A 27,988-nucleotide genomic window follows, 5' to 3' on the forward strand; every position below is an offset into this window, starting at 1 on the left:
CCATATCGCATTCTATGCAAGTTGGCACTGCAAGATTTGTGGTTATTTCTATCTTACCGATGAATAGCTTCCTTATTGTACGAGACAAATACAATCATTCACAAAAACAGACACAGGTTTAAAAAACACGAGGAGATTCAGTCAGTTCGACTTTAATTTGTTTCTGGCTCTGGCATTGATACACTACAAACAGAAAACTCTTGCTGGTCTTTAACAATACATCTGTTCAACAAGACATGGTTACTCTTCCTGAAGGCAGAGATGACACACACACAAAAAAAAAACACTCAGAAAATGTTTTGAACAATTACCATGGCCTGCACTTAAGTTAAATAATTGAGGAACCAAAACCTACCACCAAGAGTAACTCCTTTAGAATTACTGTAGAAGAGGGCGGACGCATGGGTTCTCTCCCTGGTGGGGCTGGGCAGTAACGAAAATGGTCAAAATTGAATTTTGAATTTCAGATGTATATTTTGTGACACTGTTCTGAAGTCAAGAACTCTCAGGTGGTAACATATTCAGTTGACAAGTGTAGTTCTCTTTTTTCCATTTGTTAGAAGAAATGCATTTGTTAGCCAGTAAGGAAAATCTGCAAGTCATTTCAAAATGCAACCTTTAAAACTGAAAAACTGGAATTAGTCAGGTCAAAGGCATGGGCAAAGTAAAGGTTTGATGTTAGACTAAGGCACTTTATAAAGAAGACGTTACACAAATCACACTGAACAAGTTGTCTAGTTTTAACATGTTAACACCTGAGAAATGCTGTCGAGTGCTGTCTTTAAAAAAATCAAAAACATCTCACAAATACTGGCTTACTGTTATTATTGGGTCTGCACCTTACAAAGTCATTTCAGTGTCAGTGACCTTAAACTGTCATCTTTAAATACCTTACTTCAGCAGTAAACACCGTAATAAAAAATAATAAAAAAAAAAAATACACAAAGATTATCCTCTGCAACACTGTTTCAGGTGACCTGGAACTGAACACCACAGCATCTTTCTTCTCTCTCAAAGGAAAGTGGTAATTTTGGTTTAAGAAGCCCTCTTCATTGTAACTTAAGTCATTTTAAGTCAACTCTTTCAGCTTTGGTTTCTTTGTGAAGGATGACGTCTCAAATAATTTGGAGAAGGATGCATGTATAGTTTGCTGTATTCTGAAAATGTATTCCTACATCTCAACAATTAAGGTATTGGGCAAATTGTTTTGCTAACCAACAAGAAGGATGACTAAAGCTACAAAACATTGCCACTTAGGAGGCAAATTATTAGGGACACCTGCTTATTAATGCAAATATCCAATCAGCAAATTATGCACCAGAAAATTAATGCAAAAAGTAAATAAATAAAGGCAGGCCTTGTGACAACATTCAGACAAAACATCAAAACAGACAAGAATAGTGATCCCAGTAACTGTGGAGGGTTTGTTTGTGGTGACTGCCTGTGATTTTCACAAAAGTCTCTCCGATTGCTACTGTTGCAAAAAAAAATAATACGCGAGTGACAGCTGTGAGGGTAAAAGTGCCTTACTGGTGAGGGGTCAGAGAATGCCAAGATTGCTTCAAGTTGACAGGAAAGACAGTAAATACGTTTCTTTATAGCAGACAAGTGTCAACAATGACAACTGTGGCTATAGTGGACACAGGCCCATTGTAACTGGATAGTATAAAACTGGAAAAACGTTGCCTGGTCTTGAAACTGCAAACTGTTCTGCATCATGCAGATGAGGGTCACAATTTAATGGAAGTGCGAACAGTGTAATGATGAGAGTACTATTTTTGGCACAGTTCTGGCTACTAAGCAAGCATCGCAGAAATTTAAGCATTATTGCTGACCATACATCACATCAGTTTGTGGTCACAGTCTACCTCTTTTAATGGCTGGTTTTAGCAGGCCAATACACAAGTTTGTCATCACAAATATCACAGTAAGTCTAGTCTACCAATCCAGCAGAGAACCTTTGAGATGAGGCTGCAGCATAAATGAGGAGCTGATAAATTTGCAACAACTGCATAATGCTACCAACATAAATCTGTGTCTGAGGAATGATTCTAGCACCAAGTTGAATCCATGCCACAAACAATTTTGGCTGCTCTGACAGAAACAATGGTCAAACCCAGTATCGAAAAAAGCAAACAAGTGTAGTTTGTTTCAAGGTGTGGTTTTACTTTTAACCATTTCCTCAAAAGGCATTTCAGCACGATGTGAACGTGACCAATATAGTTGATGGCTGGCACCATCCGCTGGTTCCACCTGTGGTTTCACATCGTCATTCTTACAGCAACAACCAAAGAGTTCATACTTTCCATTTATTGTCAAGAGTGACTGAGCTTTAAGCAACAACAAAAATGGACAGCGATCCCTAGCACCGTGGCAGAAAGATGAACTGATTAAAGTGTCCGTTTTTATATGCAACCGTTTAGATCCCAGTTCACTAGCATATGTACAAACAGAAATGGAGGTGTTGTAAACTCACATTGGGTAATGAAAAAAAACTATAGTATAGTAGGATCCTTTTGATGGCAAAGTGGAAGAAAGAAATCTTCATCCAAGTCTTGTGTGATGTGCAGTCAATATTGTGTGACAAATGCCAGGCACCATGTTTCTCCTGAAAAAAAAAAAAAAAAACAAGCCACAGGAGCAAAGAAGAGAATTAGAATGTCTGATTCCCATGTGAATGACTGCTTTAGTAAACATGCAGAGCAGACAGCTGGCCGTGTGTGCTAATCAGCTCTGTCCAAATCTATGCTGGCTGCTGTGGAGCAGTTCGAAGAGGACAACTCTTAATCCCTCACCTTTAAATCCTGTAAAACTTCAGTTAATCTTCTTCATGAAAGAGGATATGATCCATTTGCAGGGTTACTAGTATTCGCTCTACTTCAAGAGGACGAGTGCTCAGAGGTTTCCAGTATTATGAATACATTACTAATTTGCATCATTTAAATATGCCAAATTCAGTGAAGTAGAATGTGGAAATTAATAGTTTATCTGATTTTACCTTTGCAATTATTCACCTAGCTGCATCACCAAAGCGTGTAGCTTTAACCCAACCCTTGCTAGTGAATGAAAAAAAGGTCCACTTGCCCCTTCCCCACAGAGCTGAGCATCAACCCTCATACAATGTTGGGGTTTCAAAAAAATGCAGTTAAAATGTGACTTAGTTAAACTAGCTGAGGAGTAGCAGTACAACTGGCTGAATATATAAAAACAGTTCATCTTAAAGGTTTAGCTTCAATCACGGTTTGTTTTTCAGCTGTTTGACAAACTGACCATTCATTCAGGCTGCTCCCAGGTCCTTGTTTTTTGCTCCCCCTTCATCACCATCTTCATCTGGGTCAACAGAGTGAAACTCTGCCACATACAAGCTCTTGTCAATGCTGCTGGGGATGGGCTTAATGTCAGTAATGAGCTGATCCTCAATAGTCTTCAGGTTGTACCGATCATCTGAAGTTATCAGATTGATGGCCAGACCCAGGTGACCAAACCGCCCTGAGAGAGAAGACATAATGTATCTATTATGAAGCATTAGTAGTGGTGTCATAAAATGAATCTGGGTGCGAGAGCTTTTAAAAATGTTATCTGTGAACAAAACCTCTACAGCATTACATGATAGTTTTACCTGATCGGCCAATGCGGTGCAGGTAGGTCTCAGCATTTTTGGGGAAGTCAAAATTAATGACTACATTCACTGCCTGGATGTCAATTCCCCGAGTGAAAAGGTCTACAAGAAAAGACGTGTAGTAATCAACATACTGAACATGAATCATTTACATTTTCAGTTTATATTTTAATATGCCTAACTCTCTTCACCTACCTGTGCAGACCAGGTTTCTGCACAATCCATTTCTGAAGTCATGGAACACACGGTTTCTGTACTCCTGCATCATCTTTGCATGAATGTAGAAGCATGAATAACCCAGTTGGGTGATTTTTTTTGCCAGAAGCTCAACTCTCTGAGTGGAGTTACAGAAGATGATAGACTGATTGATCTGGAGCTGTAATGGAAAAGTACAGATTTATGATCATTTATTACTGAAGGAATTTACTCATTTCTTTAGATGGATGCAACTCTTGAGCCCTTTTCAGACAAGGGATCCAAAACATTTCTGGCTTCAACAGTTTGTTAAATTGACAGCATTCTGTCATTCAGATGTAGGTCACCTATCAGTCAATTTGTCTCACAGCTTCGTTCAGACATATCAATCACAATGTCAGAAAGAACCACAGTACACACGTTTTTTTTGCCATTCGTGCAAGATTGGACAATATACCAAGTCATGTATAGAACATAATATTGCAACTATTGAAACCAACAGCAGCTTATCAAACTGTCCAAATAACTTTCAACCTTGTTCTTTTCTGCTTTCCTAAACACTGACACTTCAGTCCATGTGTGATGATAATCTAACCATTTCTTTTCCCAACAGTAACATAAGAACATCCCAACAGCCGTAATGGAGCTCAGGACTCAACCTCAGGAGGGCCATTCTGCAGCAAATGATTTAACTACAGCTTATAAACTGTGATTCTGTACGTGACAGCTCATCTGCCTAACGTAAAGAAAAGTTACTGGCACAGAGACTGGGCTCTGTACTGGGAATAATCTATAATTTTCTGTATTTCTCCCTTGCTCTGAGGATGCACATATCGATCCAGCTGCTGTCTGATGCTGCTGATATTTCATAAAAATATTAATCTAAACAGTTAGTGTTTTTGTAATTGCAGTACAGTTTTGTTATGGACACATCAGTTTGCATTTCAAATGATTTGAATTTGTCCGGCAAAGTGAGTGAGAAAGGTGTGATGTGATTTTGGCACACAAACTGTGTCTTAAGCACTCTGTGATGTTTTTGGACAAATATTGGTGCTAAAACATGGAAAAAGTCTTAAGCCAATCCTTTCACATAACTCTAATTACTGCTGCCTGTGTGTGCCTACCCCTTAATGCAGCTGGGAGCTGTTCAGATTTGTGCTGTGTTGTAAGTGATACAGAAATAATAGCTGGTCAGTGCGACTTTTACAGTAAAGTGACCAGGGTGGTGCATTGACAGTGCATGAAGTCACAATACACAGTAATTCAGTCAACTTTCTCTAGAAACAAAATTCAGAAGTCTGAAACTGTCAAACAGAGAGGGTAGATTAGCTGTACTTTTTCATATGGCATTTAAACACTCTTTACAATGGCACAGCTTTTTTACGCTCTTGGTATACAAGTGGCAGGCCACAGCTGTAGCTCCGAACACTCACCCTTGAAAAGAGTGTGTTGAGACAGTGGACCTTCTGTCTTTCCGTCACGTAGGCATAATACTGAGTGATGCCCTTCAATGTCAGTTCCTCCATCAAGTTGATTTCATAAGGCTTCTGCAGGTGCTTGCTCTGGAAAAGGCATTCAAATTTTACAGCCAGCATTATGAAGTGGAAATAAATGTTTTAACTTTTACCTAATGAGAGAATCTAATTGCTGCTAAAGTTCATACCATGAATTTTTGCACACTGATGGGGAAAGTGGCAGAGTAGAGCAGAATCTGACGATTCTTTGGCAAGAAGCTGATAATATCTTCAATCAGGGCCACAAAGTCCTGGGACAGCAACTTATCTGCCTTAGAAAGGGAATATAAAAATAAAGAGCATCAAAACGGTTGGTCTTCTTATCAATCTCATAAACAAACAGTCCACAATATGAAAAAAAGTTAATTTAAAAAAAAGGGCAAACCCACTTCATCCATCACCATCATTTGGGTCTGATCCACTTTTGCCACACCCTTCTTGATCAGATCTAGTATCCTGCCTGGTGTGGCAACCACTACATGCACTGGAGGAGACACATACAGCACATCACAACAACTTCCACTGAGAAAATCTCTGTGATATTGCACAACCTGTTGGATTTCTGGAAGTGTCTAAGTTCTTGTCATTCAACTGCATGCTGAGTAGTGCAATCAACATACAAAATATCATCTTTTCACAAAACAATAAAAGAAAACATAAAGGAACATAGATGTAAATGCTTCATAAACTGTAAACTTCAAAAACTTAGAGAAGTACAAAAGTCTTTATTTCAAAGTGAAAAGATATAAACAAAAACAAAACAATTTAAACAATCTCCTGCATATTTTTTTCTTACTATAAAATCACTTTGAACACTAATTACCTATCTCATCGAGACGCAAGATGTCATCTCTTAAGTTGGTTCCTCCTGTGGTAGCCATGACTTTGACCCCTCCCAGGTGTTTGCTGAGTTGAATGCTGATCTGGCTCATCTGCAGGGCCAGCTCCCTTGTTGGTACCATTACTATCGCTGGATGAAGACAGAAATAAAAACGGCAAATAATACGCAAAGGTTAATGAGATACACAGAGAAAATTTTATTTAAAAAAATAAAAATAAATAAAAAATTATATATATACAGTGCATTTACAACAAACAAAAACTGTTCATCAAAACTAGAAAGACATATGTACAAGGCAGACTGGTGCAGTGATCATGAAATTATGCACATGGTCCAGAGACTGTAGAGCAACAAAGCTATCTGTCAAATGTGCCATAGATTTGCTAACCCAGATGAAGTTCTGTTCTGTCCTTCACAGGAACAGCTGGTCACACTGCAACTACTAGCACAAGGCAGCAAAAAACTCACCCTGGATGTGATCCTTCTTCAGGTCAATTCTCTCCAGCAGAGGGATGAGGTAGGCTCCACTTTTTCCTGTACCGTTCTTGGCTCGGGCCAAAATATCCCTACCTGATAGGGCAATAGGGATGCTTTCCTCCTTTTGGCAGACAGACAAGTCTAGTCAGTAAAATGGGCATGCTTCATTGGAAAAGACAGACTTATTTGGAAATAAGGCAAAAAATTATGGAGAACACCTTACAAAATACTATCATATTTGCGGCCCCTTAGAATAAAGAACAGGGCTGCAATGTCACTCCACAATATAAAGACACTTATTGTATAGAACTTACTAAAAGCTTGTAATTGCAATAATAACCCATAAATGTACTAAGGGCAAATGAATCCCAGGCCCAGAGATGGCCCCTGTTCACTTTGTCTGGCACATGGATCAAAGTTTTTAAGCTCAGATGTTTGCTTCCACATTGTGCTGTCCCACCTACATGCATTTTAGTGTTTCCCTCTCGACTCAGATCCGACAAGTTACAATGACACCATAAAAATAAAACTTGCCTTTCTAAGTGCTGGGGAGGTTTTACTAAAATGAAACATCGATAGAGTAGGAAGCCATAAGAGAAAGAGTAACCTGCACCTTTGAGGCATCTCGTCAAAAGTTTTACAGACATCTTATTACGGCCTGTGGAGAAAATGCTTTTTAGCCCCAGTGGATTTTTTTCGTGGCAACAGGTCTCATAATAAATTGAGGTAATAACCTCACCTAAAACTCTGCAGTCTGTTGTTCTGATATTCTGTTGTAAAGGGGACAAAATTAAGTTTTTGCTGGATCACACCACTGCAGTGGAAGTATCCTGTGGCTGGCTAAAGAGTGCTGCAAGAAAGGCCTACAATTCTGGCCCAGTTACATGCACATGCAAGAAAGAGAGATTAGCAGTAACATAGTTAAATGTTTTCAGTGGAGACATCCAGCGAAAATGTTTCAAGTAAATTATTCAATGAATTTGATTAAGTGACATTTGGAGCTAGCAAGAAGTAGTAAAAGTAAGTTCTACAGCTAATTCTGAATCAAAAAATGGGTCTTTGGGTACATTTTAAAAGCAGCACTAAGGGACCTGAGTTCTGGTTGATCTATTTACCTGGATAGGGGAGGGTTTTTCCCATCCCATTTCAAAGATCCCCATCAGAAGTTCTCGCTTTAGACAGTAGTCTTCAAATTCATTTCCCTTGGTTGATGTCACATCCTGGGGAACACAAAGTAGATACATATTAGACTACTATTTGATAGGATCGAGAGGCTGTTTATTACAGGACGAGCAACACACATTGAGTCTCAAACATTTTTGAGAGATTCATGACAGTGAACCTCAATAATTTTGTCTTCTATTGCCAACAGTCATCTTACCGAAGTTTTCATTCGGTTGTCTTTTGGAGGAAGCTCCAGCAACTTCTTCCAGTCATCACCAAACCTATAAGTAAGATTATGCATTGTTAAGGCTACGGAAATAAAAGAATAAAACACTGGCAAAAAGGTAGAAATATGACGTTGGCGAACAAGTCAGTCGTTTGAACAGCTCTTTTAAGTGAACGATGAGAATTGGTTGGCAGTTGCGAGCCGTTCATATATGCAAATTGCCCACATTTTCTTTGCGGGTCACCAGTGTGCTCCATGAGTTTGAGTTGTCCACACTGCCTTCACGTGAACAATTAATGACATCTCCGAGTTTGAGCTGACCACAGCACACTCCATTCACGTGAACGCAGCTATATATGTGGAGCTAACTTAGAGAAGGAGTGTGAATGCCGCCTGAGTCTGACTGACTGGAGAGGAGCCACATTTACCGCTTTTTTTAGGGAGGAGATACTAGCGATGGAAAAAAACATAAAATGAGCCAGAGTCAAAGGAAGCGTAGCATGTAAACCACACAAGAATATTTTAACAATACAAAAGAAATACATAATAAAAATAATAAGAATAAAATGTATATAAAAATATAGAATTAAATATATATAGCATATAAGTAAATAAGTATATATTAGTGCGATGTTTAAATTTGGATTTTTCTGATCCATATTGTAAACTATAACTGCTACCAGTGATTGTTTCCTTGATAAAATCGAGTTAACCCTGGTTGGCTTCTAAAAAAATAAATGAATATAACAACGAGCCAATCCTCAAAATCTGGCTCCCTTCAAAGAGCCATAAATCCCATCTCTGCAAAGAAGGGGTCTCAATCCTGTTTAACCAAACAGTCACTTTTTTTCTTGGACATTACTCACAAAAAGGACTGGAATGCAAGTTTGGATTTTTTCCCCCTTCATAAAACAATCAAACGTTCAAAAGTACTATTATGTCTTTTAAAATTCATATGAAACAAAAACGTCAAACACAACACTAAAATAAGTAATGATGGAGAACTGAAGGAGGATTTTGCACTGTGGATTCTTGCAATATTTTGGCAAATATGCAGGGACATCCTGAGCTTTGGCATGGGGTTCTTCTATCAAGCACCTTTCTCTCAAAAGCTGAAGAACAAGTGGAACCTGTATCTTACCTAATGCCTCTACTGCTCTGAGGAATGCTGGTTCTTTCCTGGGGGGCACTGAGCTGTTGGACAGTTGAATGGAGTCCTGCCTGTTGTGCAACTGGCTTGGTCTGTCCTCTGAGCTGCCCATTTGCTGGTTTGTTCAATCCAATCATTGGTGCTGGATTTGCTGTTCTTGCTGTAGCCATGGGTTCAACACCTTAACTTGCAATTCTTCACAGTGTGCAATTTTTATATTTGCCTCTTTTTCACTTTTCCGGTTTGCTTAATGCACCCGTGTAAAAATACTAGTAGGATTAAAACCTGAAAAATAATCTTTTCTTTTTAAAGAATGTATTGTGTACACAATCTGACATTCAGACCTCTTGAAAAGAAGAAGTCTGTGTATGAATTATGTCTATTTACAAGACAACTCTCCAAAAAGGGAGAATTAGCATTCATATAAATAATATCAAAAATGTGATCAAAACATAAACTCTCGTATTTCCTATTTGTATTTGTTTCAATGTGCATATATTCTTGTTGTAGTGACAATCTTGAAATATTTGTGTGTTCTTTGAGTATTTTGGTTATTTAAATTTGAGTGCTATGTTTCTACATTCAAAATGGCCAGTTGCAAAATCTGAATGATCTGCTTGGTTACATATCAGGCTTATGATTTGCTGATTTCACATTAGTTCTTCAAACGTGATTGCTGGTGCTTAATACTGGATTGAAAAAAAAAACATTCCAGGAAACGTTCTTCAGCATGGGCAGTGTACTTTAAATGTTTGTGGTTGTTTTGTTCTGGTTTCCTGTACTTCTGCAGCAAAATTTGCAATGCCAGTCTGCAAAGTGCTTTAAGAATCGCTGACCACCAAAAAAAAGTCCTGGTTACCTGCCAAGAAATATACAATCGTGAAAGGTTGTTTTTGAGCATTGACGAGCAAGTAAGCAAAACAACAACAATGAAAGCACACAGCAGACAGCAGAGCAACACAAACTGGCATTAGTCGAAATCAGAGGAGATAATTATGATGCATTTCAGACGTGTACAATAGCAAAGCCTGTCTTTAATAAGACAGAAAACAAACAATACTACAAATTTATAAAGTTTACTGGTAAAAAGGCCAATAATGTTAACACCGTGATTCGGACATAACAAGGCAATTAAAGAACTCTACCCCAGGCTATAAGCTAAAACTAACTTAAGCTATTCTAACAAGCGTTACAAGCTAAAATCAACCTCCGCTTCAGCGAACACCAGGTTACGTTCTAAGTTAGTTAACCGCTGGAATATGTACAACAAGCTACAACGACAAGTTAACAATTACAGTATTGCCTAGTCGTGGGTCTCTTCTTTTATTAACAGCCCGTTGTCACTGTCGATAGCAAAGTTAGCGTGATAAAGTTAACTAGCACGGCTATAAGTAGCGTTGAAACTTCATGATTAGCAACGTGGCTTTCGCCAACCAGCTAGCAAGCTCAGCTTGGTCTTGTTCACTTTTTGCGAGAAACTTTGTTTCAAACTATGTGTAGGGAAACTACGCCTACAAAACAACCGTGTATCCATCCATTCACACCTGTTCCGTCAACATTTTTAATCTAACCTGACCAAATGACTAAGTTAACAAGCTTGTGTTAGCTTATCCAGTATGCGTTAACAATAACATTACTGTTAATCAATATACTTGACAATTGACTCCTTATCAGTCGGAGGAAGATGATACTTCAACTGTGATACACCCACTAAGACTCACCCATTGGATCGTTGCTTGACTTTAGATCGGCAGTTCAGATAAGTTCGGTATAAACTAGTTTAGAGAAATCCAGCGAGTTGTCACTCTTTTGTGTCTTCTTTTAGAATATTGACAATTCAACATGGCCGCGCGCTCGTTTTGGGGGTTGGTTGCTTGCTACAAAGGACCTCCAACTGACCAATCACAGCTTTGCTTTCAAATTCTCAAAGTTTACAGTTGCACATGAGACTAAAACAACACAAAAGTGAGTCTGTTGGACATAATTTATATAAAAATATTTACAACGTTTGACAGTAATAGAAAAACAAACATCTACAAACACATATGCACACTAACTGATCTGAAATACAGCTATAGGGAAGGATTTGACAGTACAATCAAAGTATATTGGAAACTTGAACAAGACTTGGGGTGCCCATGTGCCTGTTGACAATGTAAATACAATATCACAGTTCAAGGAAGGCAAAGAAAATGTACACAGAATCCCCATCACTATCTCTTCTCTATTTAACAATTGTCCTCTTTCAAAAACAGAAGCAAAATGCTTGAAAATACTTTAAAAAGGGCATTTGGGGTTTATTGATCTTTGGTCCATGTCAACTGATAGCTGGCAGTTTCAAAAATGTCCTTTACGATCAGCCATAATTTCATGCAGTAGCACATTTCCATTGATGCATATGTGCCTGTGCATTTCAACTGATCACTGCAGCTGCTCAGCTTTTCTGTTTCCCCCAGTCTGATTGTCCCCTTGATGCTTGGTGTGTGGAGGTAGTTGCACGTTTCACTGGACAACAGCTGTGAACTAGTAAAATGGAAATACAAGCGTAGATGGAGAGTGGGAAGCGCTACGATGAAAGGCATGCGGTGTCGTTGAGGGTGAACATCCGTGACTATGGCTGGGAGATGGGGATCCTAAAAGAGAGGAATGAATGGATGCATCTTTATTAACATTACATAATGCATAACAAAATTGTCAGGCTTTCTACTTGAAACAAGAAGAGTACCTGGAAAATATTCTGCCTTCTGACACTGTGCTGTCTTGTATGTAAACTCACCATTTTCTGTTAAGCTGCTTCCGTGTGGTGACACACATTGTTGATTTTGATCTCTTATCTGCTTGGAGCCTCTGCCTCGTAACACATCGGCTATCTATAAAAGAGTTATAGTCTATTACAACCATTATGCATGACCTAAAGCAAGTGTCATATAGATCTACAAAAGGATCTCTTGAGACAAGACAACACAACAGTGGTGGAGAAGACACTGCAACATTTAGATCTTGCCTCTAGGGGGAAGGATACACACATTTACCAACTACCACCCGGGCTCAGAACTATTTCTTCCTACCTATCCTTATCAGAGCTGACTAAACAGGTTTTTTGCAATTGCGTGCATTTGTTCTGACTAACTGTATTAAAATGTGGATGGAAACTTCCACCAAAAAATTACAGCGAGTGATGGAAAATTTGGACATTGGCAAGCAAGTCATTAACCGTCAGTTTGGTAACCTTTTAGATGTTTACTCTTTTCAAGCGCTAAATTGTCCTGAAGCAGCGATGTACAACCATAAGAAGGATAAAACAACTGACACTGCAAAACTTTCTGCCAGGTCGGCTTCATTGTGCATATTTTTTCTTTCTATCATCTCCTCACTCACTTTTTTGTTGTTCGCCACCATCACTGGGGTGTCATTGTGGTAATTCTTGAGGCTGCTGTCAGCTCCACTTTTAAGCAGCAGCCGCACAGTATCCACCTGACTTCGGCCACAAGCACTGTGCAGGGCTGTGTTCCCGCTGTATGACTGGCTATTGACATCACATCCATTCTGCAACAGAAGAATGTGGTTCAAAAAGAAAGTCAGAGAACACGCAGTTAAGCACAGAAAGTGAAACAAAAGATTAATTGAGAGGATGATGGCGAGTTAGACTGGACAGGCAGAGAAAATGCTTTGAAAGAGGAGATGGAGAAAGGAGAAAAAAACATTCTTCCCATGAACAGCACAACTGGTAAACTGTGATAATATTTCTTTTATTTAAATTCTGTCAAAGTTTTATCCATAAACTCGAAAATAAATCAAAATAGAGCTGAGTCGAGTCGCAACCCTTCTCTCTGATCTGCCCACCCAACCTCATTACCTCAATGAGGAAGTGGACCATGTCTGCATTATTGGCCTCCACAGCGTGCATGAGAGGACTCTGGCCACTTTTGATGTCCTTAAATTGTAGGAAAGAAGAACCATGGGAAAAGTCAGAAAATGCAGAGATAGAAAATGTAAAATTTGTGAGTAGTTGTGAAACCCAGAGTGCTGAGTCAGTGCAGTAGGGACTTACCATAGCATTGATGTCAGCTCCTGCATCCAGTAACATTCTAGCCAAATCCTTACAGCCTTGCAGCACAGCCAGATGGAGAGGGCTCAAACCTGGAAACAGTGACAAAGCAAATTATGAAAAAATCTTTAATGACAAGTACATTGTGAGAAATTTAGGGCATACTAGAAGGATCATAACAAAATTCACAGTGCTGTTAATGAACTGAACTGAACTGCCCAAGTATATTTTTCCAGAGACCAGAGGTTATGCCATTGCACATAAAAACCTAGATCTTTCTTTGGCAACATCACCTTTAGTGTAATATATACCAAAGAGCTCCTTCAGTAAACCACAACTCACCCTCATAGTTTCTGATCTCTAGGCATTTGGAGGTTGAGGACAGAGAAAGTACTAGAGACAGACAGTCACGCTGGTCATATTCACAGCAGAGATGGAGTGCTGTTTGGCCATTTCGGTCCAACGCTCCAGGGTCGGCACCCGCTTTCAACAAAGCTTCCACCATGTCTGCCTGCTTGGTTATCACTGCCAGATGAAGGGGAGTCTGAGGGAAGATGACAGCAAAAAAAAACAGTTTAGACAAACCAGTATATTTAGGTCCACAACTATAAAAATGGAATACACTGAAAAACACACACAGTAATTGTATTGTTTTATGAAATGCACATTTGACACCATTCATAGGGCACTATCTCGCCACCAATGCTGAACAATGTTGCCACTCTTTGCTATCCACAAAGACAACTCCTCCAGATTTATCACCATGTATAGATGCCATGTTTAATACAAATACATTTCTTTGCGTCAGTGTTCTGACCATAGACTATGTAAACGATCGACACAGCCTCCGAGTCTGAAAAGCAAAGCGAATGAAGGAAGTGCCATATTCCTGCATTGTTCATGATGGTCACTAGGGAGTGAGTTGCATAGAAGACTAGAAAATGACCCCACTTCTTCCTTGATTTATTACCTCAGTAATGACTTTATGGTCTAAGACAGATCTCAGTCCCTTTATGATACAGCATGATATTTTTTTTTTTTTTTTTTTTTTAAATTATCATCCTATTTAGAGTAAGATAAATGACAAAGCAGGGTGATTGATATAGTGTGATTGACAAGTTGCGGTTGCATGGGCATGCAGAGTCTTCGAGTTCTTAGTCAGATCCACTCTTCATTTGTCATATTTGATTTCAAAAGAAACAAGATGGCAACAGGCAAAATGTGGAACGTGGTTTCAAAACGATAGTCCACAAACCAGTTGATGACATCATAGTGGATACGCCATCTTTTATATATAGTCTAGGCACTAGTTTGACTCACTAGATGTAGATTGCAGGTATGAGTTTGCCATTGGCCATGGATTTCACTCGCCTTTCTAGATTTTTGTATGTTACTGTTTTCAAAATCCCCATGGCAAACAATACCACCAATCTCCATGCATCAAACTACCACACTGAATATTCCAAGCTTCGCCAAAGGTTTGGATCATTCAGTGAGGAATTTTTTTTCTGTGAATTACTAATTTTAATGGAAGTACTTGCCTCCTGCATGCAAATATTCCATTAAAAATAATTCCCCCGTTTAAGTGAATAATGTTGGAGATATAGGCAGATCATTCTACATAGTATTAGCACTAGAGAATGCTCTGGCCATGTGAGTCCATTCCAATGTAACCGTGTGGGTTAGCTTAGCTTAACACAAATTGCAAATTGCCAGCTAGACATTAGAAGCAATAAAGTTTACATTTTCAAAACCATCCATTGTTGTCTGTGAAACTGAAGGAAGAGTATGCTGATGTATAATAAAGACCTCACTTTATCTCTAACCTGCCCTGCGAGGGAAAGGTCACTGGCACAATAAAACAATAACCATGCTTAGAATAAATAAACAAGAAACTGCATCTGATTATACTATGACTATTACACATCAGAAGATCATGAGATACAGGCCCTTGTATTCATGTGCTACCTATGTACAAACATACATAACCCATACACACAATATATAGTTGACAGCAATGAAATCAAAGTCCAAAAACTCTCTGTCGGGTTTGACCTTTGCACCATGTATCACCGAACAAACATCGCTAACAACAAGCATGAGCATGAGAGTGAGTGATAATCCAAATTAAGGAGGAACCTGTTGTGAGACACAAACTGTCTGCAAATGCCATTAAAGCAAAAGTTATACACATTTCACCAGGTGTTTGCCTGAATGAATCTACTAAGTGCCGAATAAAATCCCTTTAGCAATCTAGGATGTTCCCGTGGATGAGGTCACCATGTATCATCCTGATGATACTTATGTCATCTATGGCCAGGGAGTTCACAGACAACAAGCTGTTAAATTAAATTAAGCAATGTTCAGTTCTTTGTTCAGTCATAAAGGGAAGTCTTTGACCTGGACTTTTTAGCTGCTAATCAAGTTACACAATAATTGCAGCAGTCAGTAACAGATTGTTGATCCAAATTTCCCTTTTGCTATTTTTGTGTGTGTGTGTGTGTGTGTGTGTGTGTGTGTGTGTGTGTGTGTGTGTGTGTGTGTGTGTGTGTGTGTGTGTGTGTGTGTGGGTATGTACGTGCGTGCCCGCGCACTGAGGGTTTGTTCCAGTAAAGGCTATTTAAAAAGTAGTCTAACAGTAGGAGAGCATCTTTGTGGAATTCCTCCAGTGTGTCAGTGTAAGTGTTCCTCCCTTTAGCCTTTGTTTCCCTGAATCCTGTGACTCACACACACATGTAAGTGCATGCACACACAGTTATACAATTACATTCCTAGTATGTTATCAGAACTTCTTATAATCAGCATTCATTGTTAAACAGTATTATAATGAGCAGCCATTCTAATAATTTGTCCCCACACTGCACTAATGAAATTCTCCGTCTTTGGGCCTTTCTGGAGCTTAAGAATTTACCTTTCACACTAAGGCCTTTTATGGCCTTCAAAATAGACCTCTCAGAGTTGGCAGTCTCTGGTTCTGACTTCCTGCAAAGGATTTCAGAATGACTAAACAAAAATCCATCTATGATAAGAGGGAGGGTGGGAAGAGATTGAAGGGGGAGTTAGGGTGAGGAGACAGAGGAAAAAGGAAGAAGCGGAAGTGGCAGAGTATAGTCCAGGGGAAAGGCAGGATCATGAGGGAAAAACCCTTCTCTTTCCCCTGGGTCTGTCCTCATACACTTGCATTCCTGCAAAATGAGTAGATCAACATGAGGTGAAAAGATGAGAGGAGAGGAGGGTTTAAAGCATGAAAATCAGCCCCAGGCTGCTGGCAGGGCCAAGCACAAAGAAAGGTGGAAGGCAACAATACAAGTCAAAGACATTTTTTTTTTCTGTGGTGAACACTAAAGGGTAAAGCCAGTCCTGTTGCACAAATAAACATTGTGTGCTCTTACGTGAGTGTTGTTGACAGTTATACTGATAGCATCAGTATGTTCATCATTTATGGTTAGAAACTAAGTTCTTTTAAGCTATATGCAGCAAGAGATATAAAAAGGGAGACAGTAGAGAGAGAGAGAGAGAGAGAGACGTGCAGGAAGGGAAAGTCCCTGTAAACTACCCTCTGAACCTCAGTGCAAGGTATGTTGAGAAACAGCCCAAAGCAAGGCGGGGTGGTCATGTGACTTCTCGGAACAAAGATACTAAAACACACACAAGAACACACCGCTGTTTCCTTGTGCACACACATGCACACACACACACACGCACTAAAAAATAACTCTGCATGCTACCAACATACTATAAACAAACTGAACAGTTAGTGGATTTTTGCCATCTGCATAATGAATTGTTACAGTAACACATGCATGTGGATTATGATCTAATAAACATGACTATCAGTGCATGTTTCAGTGTTAGTAGCCCCAAGGGATTCAGTCTCCACTAATGTTAGTGCACTAGCTACACCATCAGCTGTCAAAGGAACAGCAAAAGTAGACTGCTGTGGTGTTGTTGTAGCTACACTGATAGCAGCAGCAGCGTGGGAGTATTAAACAGCTGTCTGTATAGCATCATAGTAGTTCTGGGAGTGGAAAGCAAAGAGTGCATGCACTATTGTTGAGTTATGGTACTGATAGTAACACTCTGTCAAAAAGTTCCATATGTAAAACCACAGAGACCCAAGATTTATCATCAATATGGGAAAAAACATATTTTCATTTGTGTTTGGGAAGTTGACCAGTGCTGGAAATTGTGTAGCAGTCTGTCTAGTAAGTTTTATGATTTGAAAAATAAAAATTTCCCTAGCCTTATTTTGATGTGGAAGTGAAATGTATTCTCGATGCCTAGTAGTCGGTCACAACCACACAATCTGGCAGGCAAATGACTATGACAGGACCTGTGCCTGTAAATCTCCCTTTTTGCCTATAACTGCACATGACATGAAATGTGTGCATATGAAAAGTGTGTGTTTGTGTGTGTGTGTGTGCGTGCGTGCGTGCGTGTGCGTGTGCATGCGTGCGTGTGTGTGGTACATGCATTTTCATATGCAGGGCAGACACAGGATATCACAAAAACCTATGTTGTCAAGCCTTAGCGATGAGGAAAGAACGGCCGATGATAGCACTAGCAGTATTTCTGGTAAGCATGCCTGTGGCGTCCTGTATGGTGTGAAACCCCAGCCTTGTGAACTAAAGCTCTGTACAGCTCAGGTGCTTTCTCTGTTGAAGGAAGAAAAAAAAGAAAGCTGGCAGAATGCAGATCAGAAGGGCAGGGAGGTGGAGACAGCAAAGGGGAAGAGAATGTGGAAGTGTTGGCCTAAAGCCAGTGGTTGGGACAGTCCTGGATTAGGAAACACTCAAAAAACAATTCCTCGTATACATTCCAGTAAAATGCACTGTAGCTTATGACTTATGTGAAGTTGCTACATGGGAAGTTTTCATAAGAAAGACTAGTCACTGCAGTGAAAGTGCATTGGATCTTTTTGTCCATTAATATCTGTTTGAAGGACCAAAATTGCTGTAGACAGACTATCAGACACTTTACATGCGAGAATGACAAAATAATTATGTTCTGGAGTTAAAGTCACAAAAGACATGTTTGAAACTAATGTCCTGCAATTTCCCAGCCTGTTTATATTTTTCCACTTAAAGCCAAGACATAAGATTTGGTTGTATGATTCATGAGCTTTAATGTGAGTCATTCTTTGCACACTTAATCATCTTGTGTCTCTCCTGTCAGTTTCACAACATGGTAAATCCTACATGTAAACCCTGAAAAATCCCTTGCTGTAGGGAAACTGAAGACTAGAAAACCATGCAAAAAATAAAACAGAACATTGGAAAGCACACATTGTGCTTCCCAGAATGTGCATGGCTTTGGCTTGTGGCAAGTACAGGTGGAGAAACCAGGAAGGGTGAATTCCACTGCACACTCAGCCGTCATGACTGTAAGAGCATGCAATAAAGCAACGCAAGGCAAGGAGGAAACCGAGGCACTTCCTCTTTCATTCTTTTCCATGTTACTGTTATCAAAAGGGTGAGGCAGGGGAATTTGTTTGCTTTAACACTGTAGTTGTTGGGACAAAAGTACCATATTGCATGTCTGTTCTACATTTAGTCGACCTTCATCATAATAAACTGACTTAATCTAAGACCTCAAAACCAAACTTAGCTGAAACATCCAGAACATCTTTTACATTACACGTGGATTACAAAATGAAAACAGCACTGCGTTCTAAATGTAACTAATAATTAAAAGTGTATGATGTGGTGATTTAATGGTCAGGACTGTGACATGCGTGTATTCAAAGTGTCTTTATCAATGTATTTGTTTCACCTGACGAAGATTGTTGTAGATATCAAGGCCTCTGCGAGCCCGCAGCAAGAGTTCGATTAGTTTGAAGACAATGGCCAATTCCCCTTGCACCACAGCTATATGGAGAGCTCTGAAATGGACACAAACACACACAAAAACACAAACTTAACAGGTGAAAGTTAATGTTTCAAAGGGTAACTAACTAGCTTTGACCTACTGACTCTACATTTAATTTTGGCCAAAGGAGAAAATGTCTGAACCTATATCATATTTGAATTTGCACCTAATGTCTGAACACTATATGATGAGTTTTTCTTCATATCTTACAAGGTCAACATTTTGCCTAATAAATTTTCTCTTTAGTAAAGTGGGGAATAAGAAGATGGATACCACTCTCATGTCCATATCAAATATGAAGCTCCAGCAAGTAGAAAATAGTTTTGCGAAGCATAAAGATTGGAAATAGAGAAATAGTGAACCTTACTCCCCCTGAAGATTGCAAAGGTCACCTGGTAACAACTCTATAGCTCACTAATTACCATGCTGCATCTCGTTGTTGTTTTACTTTTCGTTTTGTTTTTTAAATCAACAAGTTGTGGTTTTGCAGAGGTTACGTGCCAGACTGTCTGGGCCCAGAGCAAGGACGTTTGGAAGTCTCTGCTTGTTGCCTGGCAACTTCACAGCTGCAGCAAACTTAATTTTTCTGTTCATTTTAGTACATATATTGTCGCCATACAGATTAAACAATTGGGATTTAACATAGTGTGCTTTTAGTGCTGGTAGGTGGATTTTTTTTTTCCTCCCTGGGAGATCTAGATTAGCTTTTACATTAGTTTTTAATCCTTATGCCAAACCCTGCTAACCAGCTACTAAAGGTATTGTTTTAGATAAATATTTATTTAGGATGAAAATTCACACATTCTCCTCATGGCCTTTCAAACTTAACATGTAAAAGACTGAAGTTGGTTTTGTTAACAGAGGTACTAAATTCTGCTTGATCATTTTAATCTTAATGATCCCACTGACAGTTGCACCAAGGAGCTCAACAGATGTACAGGCATGACTCATAGTACTTATCACACACAGTAATCAAGACTAAAGGGAAAACCACTCACTATCTGTGGTCTTTACATAAGGCGAAAGAAGAAATGCAGGCCAAAGTTAGGACAGGGAAGAGCAGAAAAGTGAGGGGGAAGGGCATGCTGTAGAGAACACTATACCAGTTTCACCTTTTTTCTTTTCTTTTTCTTTTCAATGTTATCAAAAGGAGCGGCTTCCAGTAAGAGCCTTGTTTTATGTCACTTCCTGTTGTCACTGACAAAGGCATTATTCTTTTGCCTCTATCTTGCTCTATGTGCCCTGAAATTTAACTTTAAGGCTATATGATTTCTGACAGGGGTTTTCTGTAGGTTTAGGCAGTCACCGTCTAGTGTCATAATCAGACATACACGTAAAATAAGCAACAGGAAACAGGGACACTTCTTGAGAATGAGATAAAAGTGCCTTGCACAGAATATGAGTTCAAAAAATAATTTCTCACAGTGACAAAAACATTTGCAACACTTTTCTCTCAGTGATGTGTCCCACTGACATGAAGTCAATAAAGACAGTAACTTCCTGCCTGAAGTAAATTAAAGACAACATGCATAAACATATATAACATGTATTTACACTCTGATGTGTAAGATGTATATGCATGTTTATATGTTCATACCTATCAATCTGACATGCAGTGTATGCATGCATGTGTGTATCTTAATGTCCGTCTGTCTGTCTGTCTGTCTGTCTTTCTGTCCATCTGTCAACCTCCCCGATAACAGTATCATCTTAGTCTAATTATGTCTTCAAACCACATGAAAACCATACTGCTTACATAATATTTGTATTTATAGTGGAAACATTACATTTTTTTGTCAGTCTGGCAAAAGCAAGTATGAACAGAATAATGTCTGTGGTCTGCAAATGAATGACAAACACATACCGACCTTCACTTGGTGGTTGCAGAAAAGCATAGAAAGTCATGCCGTACTGTCTATTTGAACAATTAAAAACTAGTGTAGGATTAGATAAGCTATGTGTTCATGTGTACATGCATGCATCACTATTGCACATGTTTGAGAAACCATGGAGATGAGATCTACAGCATGAGTAAAAAGCTAAACATTGCTGTGGAAGACCAGATTGGAACTGCAACTACAATAGACAATTAGATTATTTGCTTCTGAGAGTAGAGTGAAAAGCAGAACTTTGCATTTCAAGTGAGCGTGACGGTTCTTTCCTCAGCTGATCCCTGTTCCTGTAAATTAGCTCAGCACAAAACTGTATCAACAAAGTTCTGGTCATGTTTACTGAACATGCTATCAACTGCCTATCATTTGCCTCAACAAAAAAACCCTGCGCCATTGATTGGAGTGACTAATCAAGGCACCATATATGGACAGTCACATATAGTGACATTCAAGTATGACTTGACCAGGTTTCTGTCATTCTGAGCCATGAGGAAACAAGTGAAACGTGATGCTCTGATGAACAGAAACACAAATGCCAGGTGCAGTTTGACATTGTGAATAAATACTGAATCTCAGCTCTCTAAAAACTGGGGTTGAGATGGTTGCCTTCATACAGGCATAAAGTCGACCTATCACTCTTGCTACACTCAACTATATCTGTATCCATCTCTCTCTTTTTCTCTTAAGATGAAACTGCACTGTTTCTGGTTCCTGGAAGTGGGGCAGACCACAGCCCCAGATAACCTCAGCCATAGCGGCACTGACGCAGATACAGGAGCTCTGAACTTGCCAGATTAACACAGACAGTCCAACTGTATGTGTATGTGTGAGAGAGAAAGAAAAGAGAGAAGCAGCATACGTGTGGTATCCTGTTCGATATCGAGGCTGAGCCAGACTGAATGATCAGACTGAAGCCTGTGGTCTGTGGACCAGCTGAGCAATGAGGTTATGTGTCAGTTTGTGTGAATAGTAAACAAAAGAAAAGCAAAGTTGCAACACAGTCGAGTTAACAAGAAATGATGCTTATCGCCAAACCCGTCTACGTCATGAACAATGGGACTAGTTCTAGATTTTGCTGGAGCAAAGGTATTCACAGAGGAAATGTATCTGAAGAAACCTGGATGAGCAGCGACTTTATTGTTTTGTGGGATCCTGGTTTTCTTGGCGTTTGACATTCATCACAAGTACAACACCTACAATTGTAAAATTCCTTCATATAGTTCATAGTGATACAAACTGTTTTAACCTTGAGTCAGTTAGAAAATTAATGACTGTGCATTTGATGGTCTTTTGGGGCTCCGTTATAAAAACATCCATCGATGATATGGATATGTTACTTTTAACAATAATCTGATGGTTAGTATTAACTTGTGTTCACTCTCAAGTCACAGCTGAGGGGTGTTGAATGATGGAAAACAGGTACGGGAAAAGACTGGAGCAAACATTGTCTTTTCCTTTGTCATGTCTCTTCATTGTCAATAAGAGAGTGAGTGACTAATACAAATAACTGCCTTCGAGATTACATTTGATAATCAGGTTACTGTCCTGAAGGATGTGTGGTAGCTTACAGAGCATATCAGCACTACAAAATATATAAAACAAGTATTTCCTCCTTTAAAAAAAAAAGATGAGCTTACAGAACACCTAAATGCAACTCAGCTATTCATGGTCACCAAAGGATGAATTGTAATTAATTTTCATTTAGTCACTTATACAGTATTGTCAGATGTTTTTTTCTAAATACAACAGTTGTAAGATGATATATCCTCACGCTTTTGGTAATTTTCTTTCTCTTGCACCATCTACACTAAGCTCAGTATGTAACAATATTTTTGTGCACATAAACCCACTGGCAAACCAAAAGGATATAGAATTTTTGTTAGTAGGAGTGGTTGGTAAATCAGTATACCTGCACATCACATGTACAACTGACACACAATAGAAAGAGAGAGAGAGAGAGAGAGAGAGAGTGAGAGACGAAGCTGATAGAAAAGAATCGGTAAATGAGGAAGTCAGAAGCGGATGTTTGGGTTTTTTGAGCCCATTCATTTAAAAACACAGTGAAAAAAGAGAGAGACACAGAGACACCTGAGAAAAACCACAATCATGTTTAAAAACTGAGCACTCACTGGCTTTCCCGAAACTAAGGGCGCTGAGAACAGAGGATGAACAGTGACATTGACGTAAGTGCGTGCTCACCATCACTCACATTTTGCATACATGCACGTACACACACACACACACACACTCACATACATATAGTGTGAAAAAGGATAAAGGGGCTGCAATGTTTTTTTCTACAGAATTCACACAAAGTTTCAAAGAACCACAAAGCAACAAATAGGTACTACACAACCAGTCAAAGCCCTTAGGGGCTAGAGTTTATGAAATGTCTCTGCACTGAATCTTTGTTGCAGTAAGTTTCCAGTAAAAATTCAAAAACAAAATAAAATACTCACACGCTTCTCAGTTTTTTTCTATCTAATCTACAAGTTTGAATAATAAATGGTCTGATGATACAGCAGGTGCAGATAAAAAAAAGAAATCAGACTAGAGCAGCAATGTTAAAGAAGCCACACTGTCAACAACAGACTGATCATTGCATATATAAAAATGAAAAAGTTATTTTTATAAAGGCTATTTGGAATCAAGATTCATTGCCTTCTTGTTTCTTGCCACGGTCAGGTAACGGCACAAGTGTCTGAAGCTAATATGGGACAAGAAACAGTTGCAGTATGTCACGGGACTTCTGGCTTGGAAAAATGTTGGTCATCACGAGTTTGCTTTTAGTGGATGCAAATGATGTTGATACTTTTTGAAACTGAAACATCAAAGTGCCATTTAATTTTTTGGACATGCTATATTGCCAGCCACATGACTGTGTGAGTGTGTCTGTGTGCTCTCACTTTGTCATCGCAGTTAGTGTGTGTGTGGGTGGTAAACCTAGCATAAAGAAACCATGCGTTAAAATTTTAAGATTTGCATTCATGTGGCCTCCAGAGCTCCTCCATCCCCAACCCCCAACCCCATACCCTAGAGACTAATCAACTGACAATTATAGTTTTTTTCAAGACACACATACCAAAACACATCTGCAGTGATTACTGAATGTGGCAGTTCAGATCTACAGTTTCCAGGATAGTGTGTCAGATCAAAGTCTCTAAATGCACTTAGAGAGTCAATCCTGGTCGACAATGAACCAGTTTCCTTTACAGGAAGTTAAACAGCAGTAAAGAACTTGGCTGGATTGGGGCTGGGGGAGGTAATGACTGGACCTGTTGAATATGCAGTGCCAGTTAAGTCATAGAGTTCACATTAAATAAACTGAAGTGATACTACAGACATCTTCGAACCAGGTTGTGCAACACGAAAGTTTTGTTTGTGAGGTCAGACAGTGGTGTGTTGAGACTAGTCTTGTTTGAGTCAGGCCCACTGAATCACTATTAACTTCCATTGAAGTGACCGTTTCAGTTTCACTTTTTAGGACAACAGTTTCCTTTGATATGGTAGTTTAAACACACAAGTGAAGTCCACAGAGAGCATAGTGCAGTGTGTATACTGCTGCCATGGGCATCAGTCTGTGGTTAGTAACGACCGACAATGTTGATCGATTTGTTCGAAGTCTTTTTCCAGAAGATATTTTATCATGTCACTGTAGATAAAAAAAAAAATACAAGGCGAGACAGTTTTAAAAATGTGATGGCTTAATTCCACTTAAATACTTCAGTTTTAAGGTTGCTGTCATATTTTCTATGTATTGCTTGTCTGTTAGCCATCTGCTATCTTGCTATCTTATTATGGGAAGTGCTATGAGATGACACATGTGACTTGGTACTATATGAATAATACTGAATAGGATTTTCATATCTTGCCTTAATTTTTGCTTGATTGTGTTTTTTGTACTCATATGGAGCTGTGTTTCTAAAATAAAGTTAAAGTGAAGGCTTACTGGGAGGAATGCATGAATAACATGGCAGCATCATTATTCAATTATGGTTTTCCTACAGTGAAAATTTGAAATGTCGGCAGTGAAAATGGCTTAAAAGTTAGCACAAATGCACATTTGAGAATGCTGACCTATAGACAGACATACCAGATCCAAGCATGCATGTGAAAACACGCAATCTGTGGGAGACTATGTGTGAAAGCTTAAAGCAGAAAGTCTATGCAAAGTTTTTGTGCTGATAGTTGAATATTTAATATCATTTACATGTTTAAATGTTGCCAGCGGTTAAGATTATGCTAAAGCTTGCTGTCTATGACCTGTGATTCAGTCTCACCAGTCACATTTAGAGTACTTTAAGTATCTTTCACATTACTTTTTGCCACCATCAAGAGCATCAGAAAAGCAACATAGTTCAGTTTTAAGTAATTGGAGAGACCTTTTACAATAAAAACTATTCAAAATGATAACATCCACCCATTTTATTATATAAAATTGTCTTTTCTGTAAAGCATTAAACTTTTGTGACCAATGTGACCTTGTGACAAGTGACCATTTTATGAAAATGAAAGAATATCTACCATCTTAACCATAAAACAGTTCAAACTCTTGGCCTCTACAAGTAAAGCTGTAGGCTGATTCTGCTCAGTGTAAGCAGAATGACAATAAATCCTCTCAATCAGCTAGAAATTTCATGAATATTTATGACTGTGGTAAGATTTTAGATCTATCATATTTGCAAAGTTTCCACTTTCAAGACAGACATCGGAACAAAATATTCTGATTAATAAAATGCATGTGGTGGATGAATCATTGTCATAAGTTAAGTTCAATGTATGTGTTAATGACTTCATTATATGAGGGATGGAAAAATGGATGGATGAACATGGTGAAATTATACACCACAAAGCAACACTCAAACTTTTAGTGTTAAGTGATTTTAAAAACACCAACATACGTGTCTCCATCTTCATCTTGATGCGTAGCCAGAGCGATACCAGCCAGAAAGTGTTCACTTTGGTGGGCAGGAGGGTAACTCAGCTCTGGAACAGCAGGCAAGCAGTACATAGGGTAGTGACCTGAGCAGGAATGACACAGAAAGAAAGGTGCAACCAGTGAAACAGAGAAATACAGGTGGACGCAGATATAAAAATATATAGGGATAGATAAAATTGAAAAAGCTAGCTTGGCAAACAAGTCCTTTTCTGAAAGGAGGAAGTATGCAACTCTACATACACCATATGTGTGAGTATGCAAACTACCCAGTTATGAGTTGACCCAGTAAACTACTTTTGTCAGTGCAAGATAACGACTGAAGAGGAATAGTTGCAGAACAGCTGACTGGACATTTTCTTAGCAGCAGCTTCTGCATCAACTATGACTCCAGTGTTCTTTCTACCACCTATTACACAGTAGTGCTGCTGTTTACACAATCTAAATATCATTGCCATGTGACACCTTGACATAAAGCAAAAATAATTTAGAGAGCCTATCACTAGCAGGTCACTGTTAGGCTGTGACACTTAAAATGATAGGCAAACTTTACATAAACAGTTATAAAGTTCAATAATTCTTCTTGGTTGAGCGATGAAACATTTTCAAGAACCTAGCAGAGAAGTGTAGTTGCTTTGTGCTGAAACTCACAGAATTATAATGACCTGGATGACTATGACAGACATTAGCCAGCAACTCTTACCGTAATTAAATGGGTGCCACAAGCACAGTGAATATCCATTTGGACTCTGTTCTGCTTCTTCGACCCGCCTGTGGGTCACTGGTATTACGCCGACTCTTTCCAAACAACCGGGCAAACTCTCCCGAAACCTCAAGTCTTTATCTTCTGCGGGAGAAAAGCGCTCACCGGTTCCTGGTGGAGCCGGTGAGCGGCTCCGGGTCTCCGGTTCGACAGGAATCGGGCGTTTCCTAAAAGGAAGCTTTAAGGAAGATGTATCCGCTGGTCGCTTGTGAGCGGTGCTGTCCACTGAGCCCACTGCCTGTCTGACCGCGGGGCAGTGACTTTCTAAACTGTCCGTCCCGGTGCATGCAGGAGGCGCAGGTGAGCCGTTTGTCACGCGACCGTCCCTGAGGCGACTTCTGCAGTCCGGAGCCCTCGACCCGCCGCTTCCACGCTCTCGGTTTGTGGTGCGCAGATCCAGCGGTGCTGTGGCGACCGACTCGTGGTCACCGTTCATGGTCATGACCCTCGGCATCAACTGGAAGGCGGACTGTCACGACCTGAAGAAGTTTCAGGTGTGTGCGTGTGAACAGAACTTCTTCTGGGTGACACCTCAGAGGGACCTGTCTGACCAGAGTGACCGAGCGTGCGCAATTCCCATATCCATAAAATTAAACGGGAGACGATCACATCAAATCACCCTGTTTCCTTGTGGTGTCACTCTAACATAGATAAGCGTTAAAATACATTGACTCATGCAAATAGGAAGAAGAGCCAACATAATTGATGTAGATCTATATATATGTCTCTATATGTATCCAAGCGCACCTATGGGTGCAGGTAGTCTACAGTGCAGCTGCGCCAGCGCTCATCTGCTTTTAATGAACGTAATCTGACGATGGTGCTTTCCCTTTAAACCGAAACAGAACACTTAATTACACTGAGTGAGGCAGGAAAAGAGAAAACACTGCACTGAATTCATAATAATTTTTTTTTGCATTTCCGACTTCTTTGACATCTGTCTGTTTTGCATGCAAGTTCAAAATATCTAACAGTGAATTTCTCAAGAAGTTCAAGGAGGAAAGACGGGTCGATGCAAGAGTAAATGGGGATGCTGTAGCTGGTTACCACAACTGTAGTCTAATGCTCGATTAATGGTTAACACTCAAAAGAGAAAAAAAATCAGCTCATAGTTTTTCATATTTTAATTTTTCATTACCAAAACTGACACGCACTTAGCAACTTTGTGCAGGATAAAGACAACGGCTAAAGATGCAGATTCCAAATGCAACATTATTTCAGTTATAGTTAAATGTAATGTAGAGTGGCTCTACTTTATTGCAAGAGGCTTAGTTTATAGATGACAATACAGACAC

The 27,988-nt window shown here is 39.3% G+C and overlaps 2 protein-coding genes across 3 annotated transcripts; both read right to left on the reverse strand.

Annotated features, from left to right (window-relative positions):
* Positions 1-136: 136 nt before the first annotated feature.
* Positions 137-11,052, reverse strand: ddx61 (DEAD (Asp-Glu-Ala-Asp) box helicase 61). Of its 2 annotated transcripts, XM_023263674.3 has the most exons (13): positions 10,908-11,052; positions 9,178-10,045; positions 8,028-8,091; positions 7,762-7,866; positions 6,638-6,767; positions 6,152-6,298; positions 5,718-5,812; positions 5,478-5,600; positions 5,248-5,376; positions 3,815-3,995; positions 3,620-3,721; positions 3,271-3,489; positions 137-2,608 (listed from the first exon to the last, which is right to left on the reverse strand). In XM_023263674.3, exons 2-12 carry the CDS (start codon positions 9,354-9,356, stop codon positions 3,278-3,280), a joined length of 1,467 nt encoding a protein of 488 aa, XP_023119442.1. In that variant the 5' UTR covers positions 9,357-10,045; positions 10,908-11,052; the 3' UTR covers positions 137-2,608; positions 3,271-3,277. The 2 variants fall into 2 exon arrangements, with proteins under 2 accessions (XP_023119442.1, XP_035801069.1); XM_035945176.2 differs by lacking the exon at positions 9,178-10,045 and having other exon boundaries at positions 10,908-11,009.
* A 104-nt stretch (positions 11,053-11,156) lies between these two features.
* bcl3 (BCL3 transcription coactivator) lies at positions 11,157-27,471 on the reverse strand. The gene is made up of 9 exons (XM_023263729.3): positions 26,634-27,471; positions 25,896-26,016; positions 19,007-19,115; positions 13,577-13,778; positions 13,238-13,326; positions 13,043-13,120; positions 12,565-12,732; positions 11,963-12,056; positions 11,157-11,819 (listed from the first exon to the last, which is right to left on the reverse strand). Exons 1-9 carry the CDS (start codon positions 27,145-27,147, stop codon positions 11,710-11,712), a joined length of 1,485 nt encoding a protein of 494 aa, XP_023119497.2. The 5' UTR covers positions 27,148-27,471; the 3' UTR covers positions 11,157-11,709.
* Between the last annotated feature and the right edge of the window lie 517 nt (positions 27,472-27,988).

This window comes from Amphiprion ocellaris, chromosome 9 (assembly GCF_022539595.1).
Source record: "Amphiprion ocellaris isolate individual 3 ecotype Okinawa chromosome 9, ASM2253959v1, whole genome shotgun sequence".
In the NCBI taxonomy this organism is placed as follows: domain Eukaryota; kingdom Metazoa; phylum Chordata; class Actinopteri; family Pomacentridae; genus Amphiprion; species Amphiprion ocellaris.

Excerpts from the sequence above, each read along its gene's own strand:
- ddx61 (XM_023263674.3), bottom strand. The coding sequence starts at position 9,356 with ATGGCTACAGCAAGAACAGCAAATCCAGCACCAATGATTGGATTGAAC. Across the intron at positions 5,601-5,717 it reads AAATGATGGTGATGGATGAA|GCAGATAAGTTGCTGTCCCA; the intron begins GTGGGTTTGCCC and ends TCCCTTTCTAAG. Across the intron at positions 3,490-3,619 it reads GCACCGCATTGGCCGATCAG|GGCGGTTTGGTCACCTGGGT; the intron begins GTAAAACTATCA and ends CTTCTCTCTCAG.
- bcl3 (XM_023263729.3), bottom strand. The coding sequence starts at position 27,147 with ATGCCGAGGGTCATGACCATGAACGGTGACCACGAGTCGGTCGCCACA. Across the intron at positions 26,017-26,633 it reads GTGGCACCCATTTAATTACG|GTCACTACCCTATGTACTGC; the intron begins GTAAGAGTTGCT and ends ATTCCTGCTCAG. Across the intron at positions 12,057-12,564 it reads TGGTGGCGAACAACAAAAAA|ATAGCCGATGTGTTACGAGG; the intron begins GTGAGTGAGGAG and ends ACTCTTTTATAG.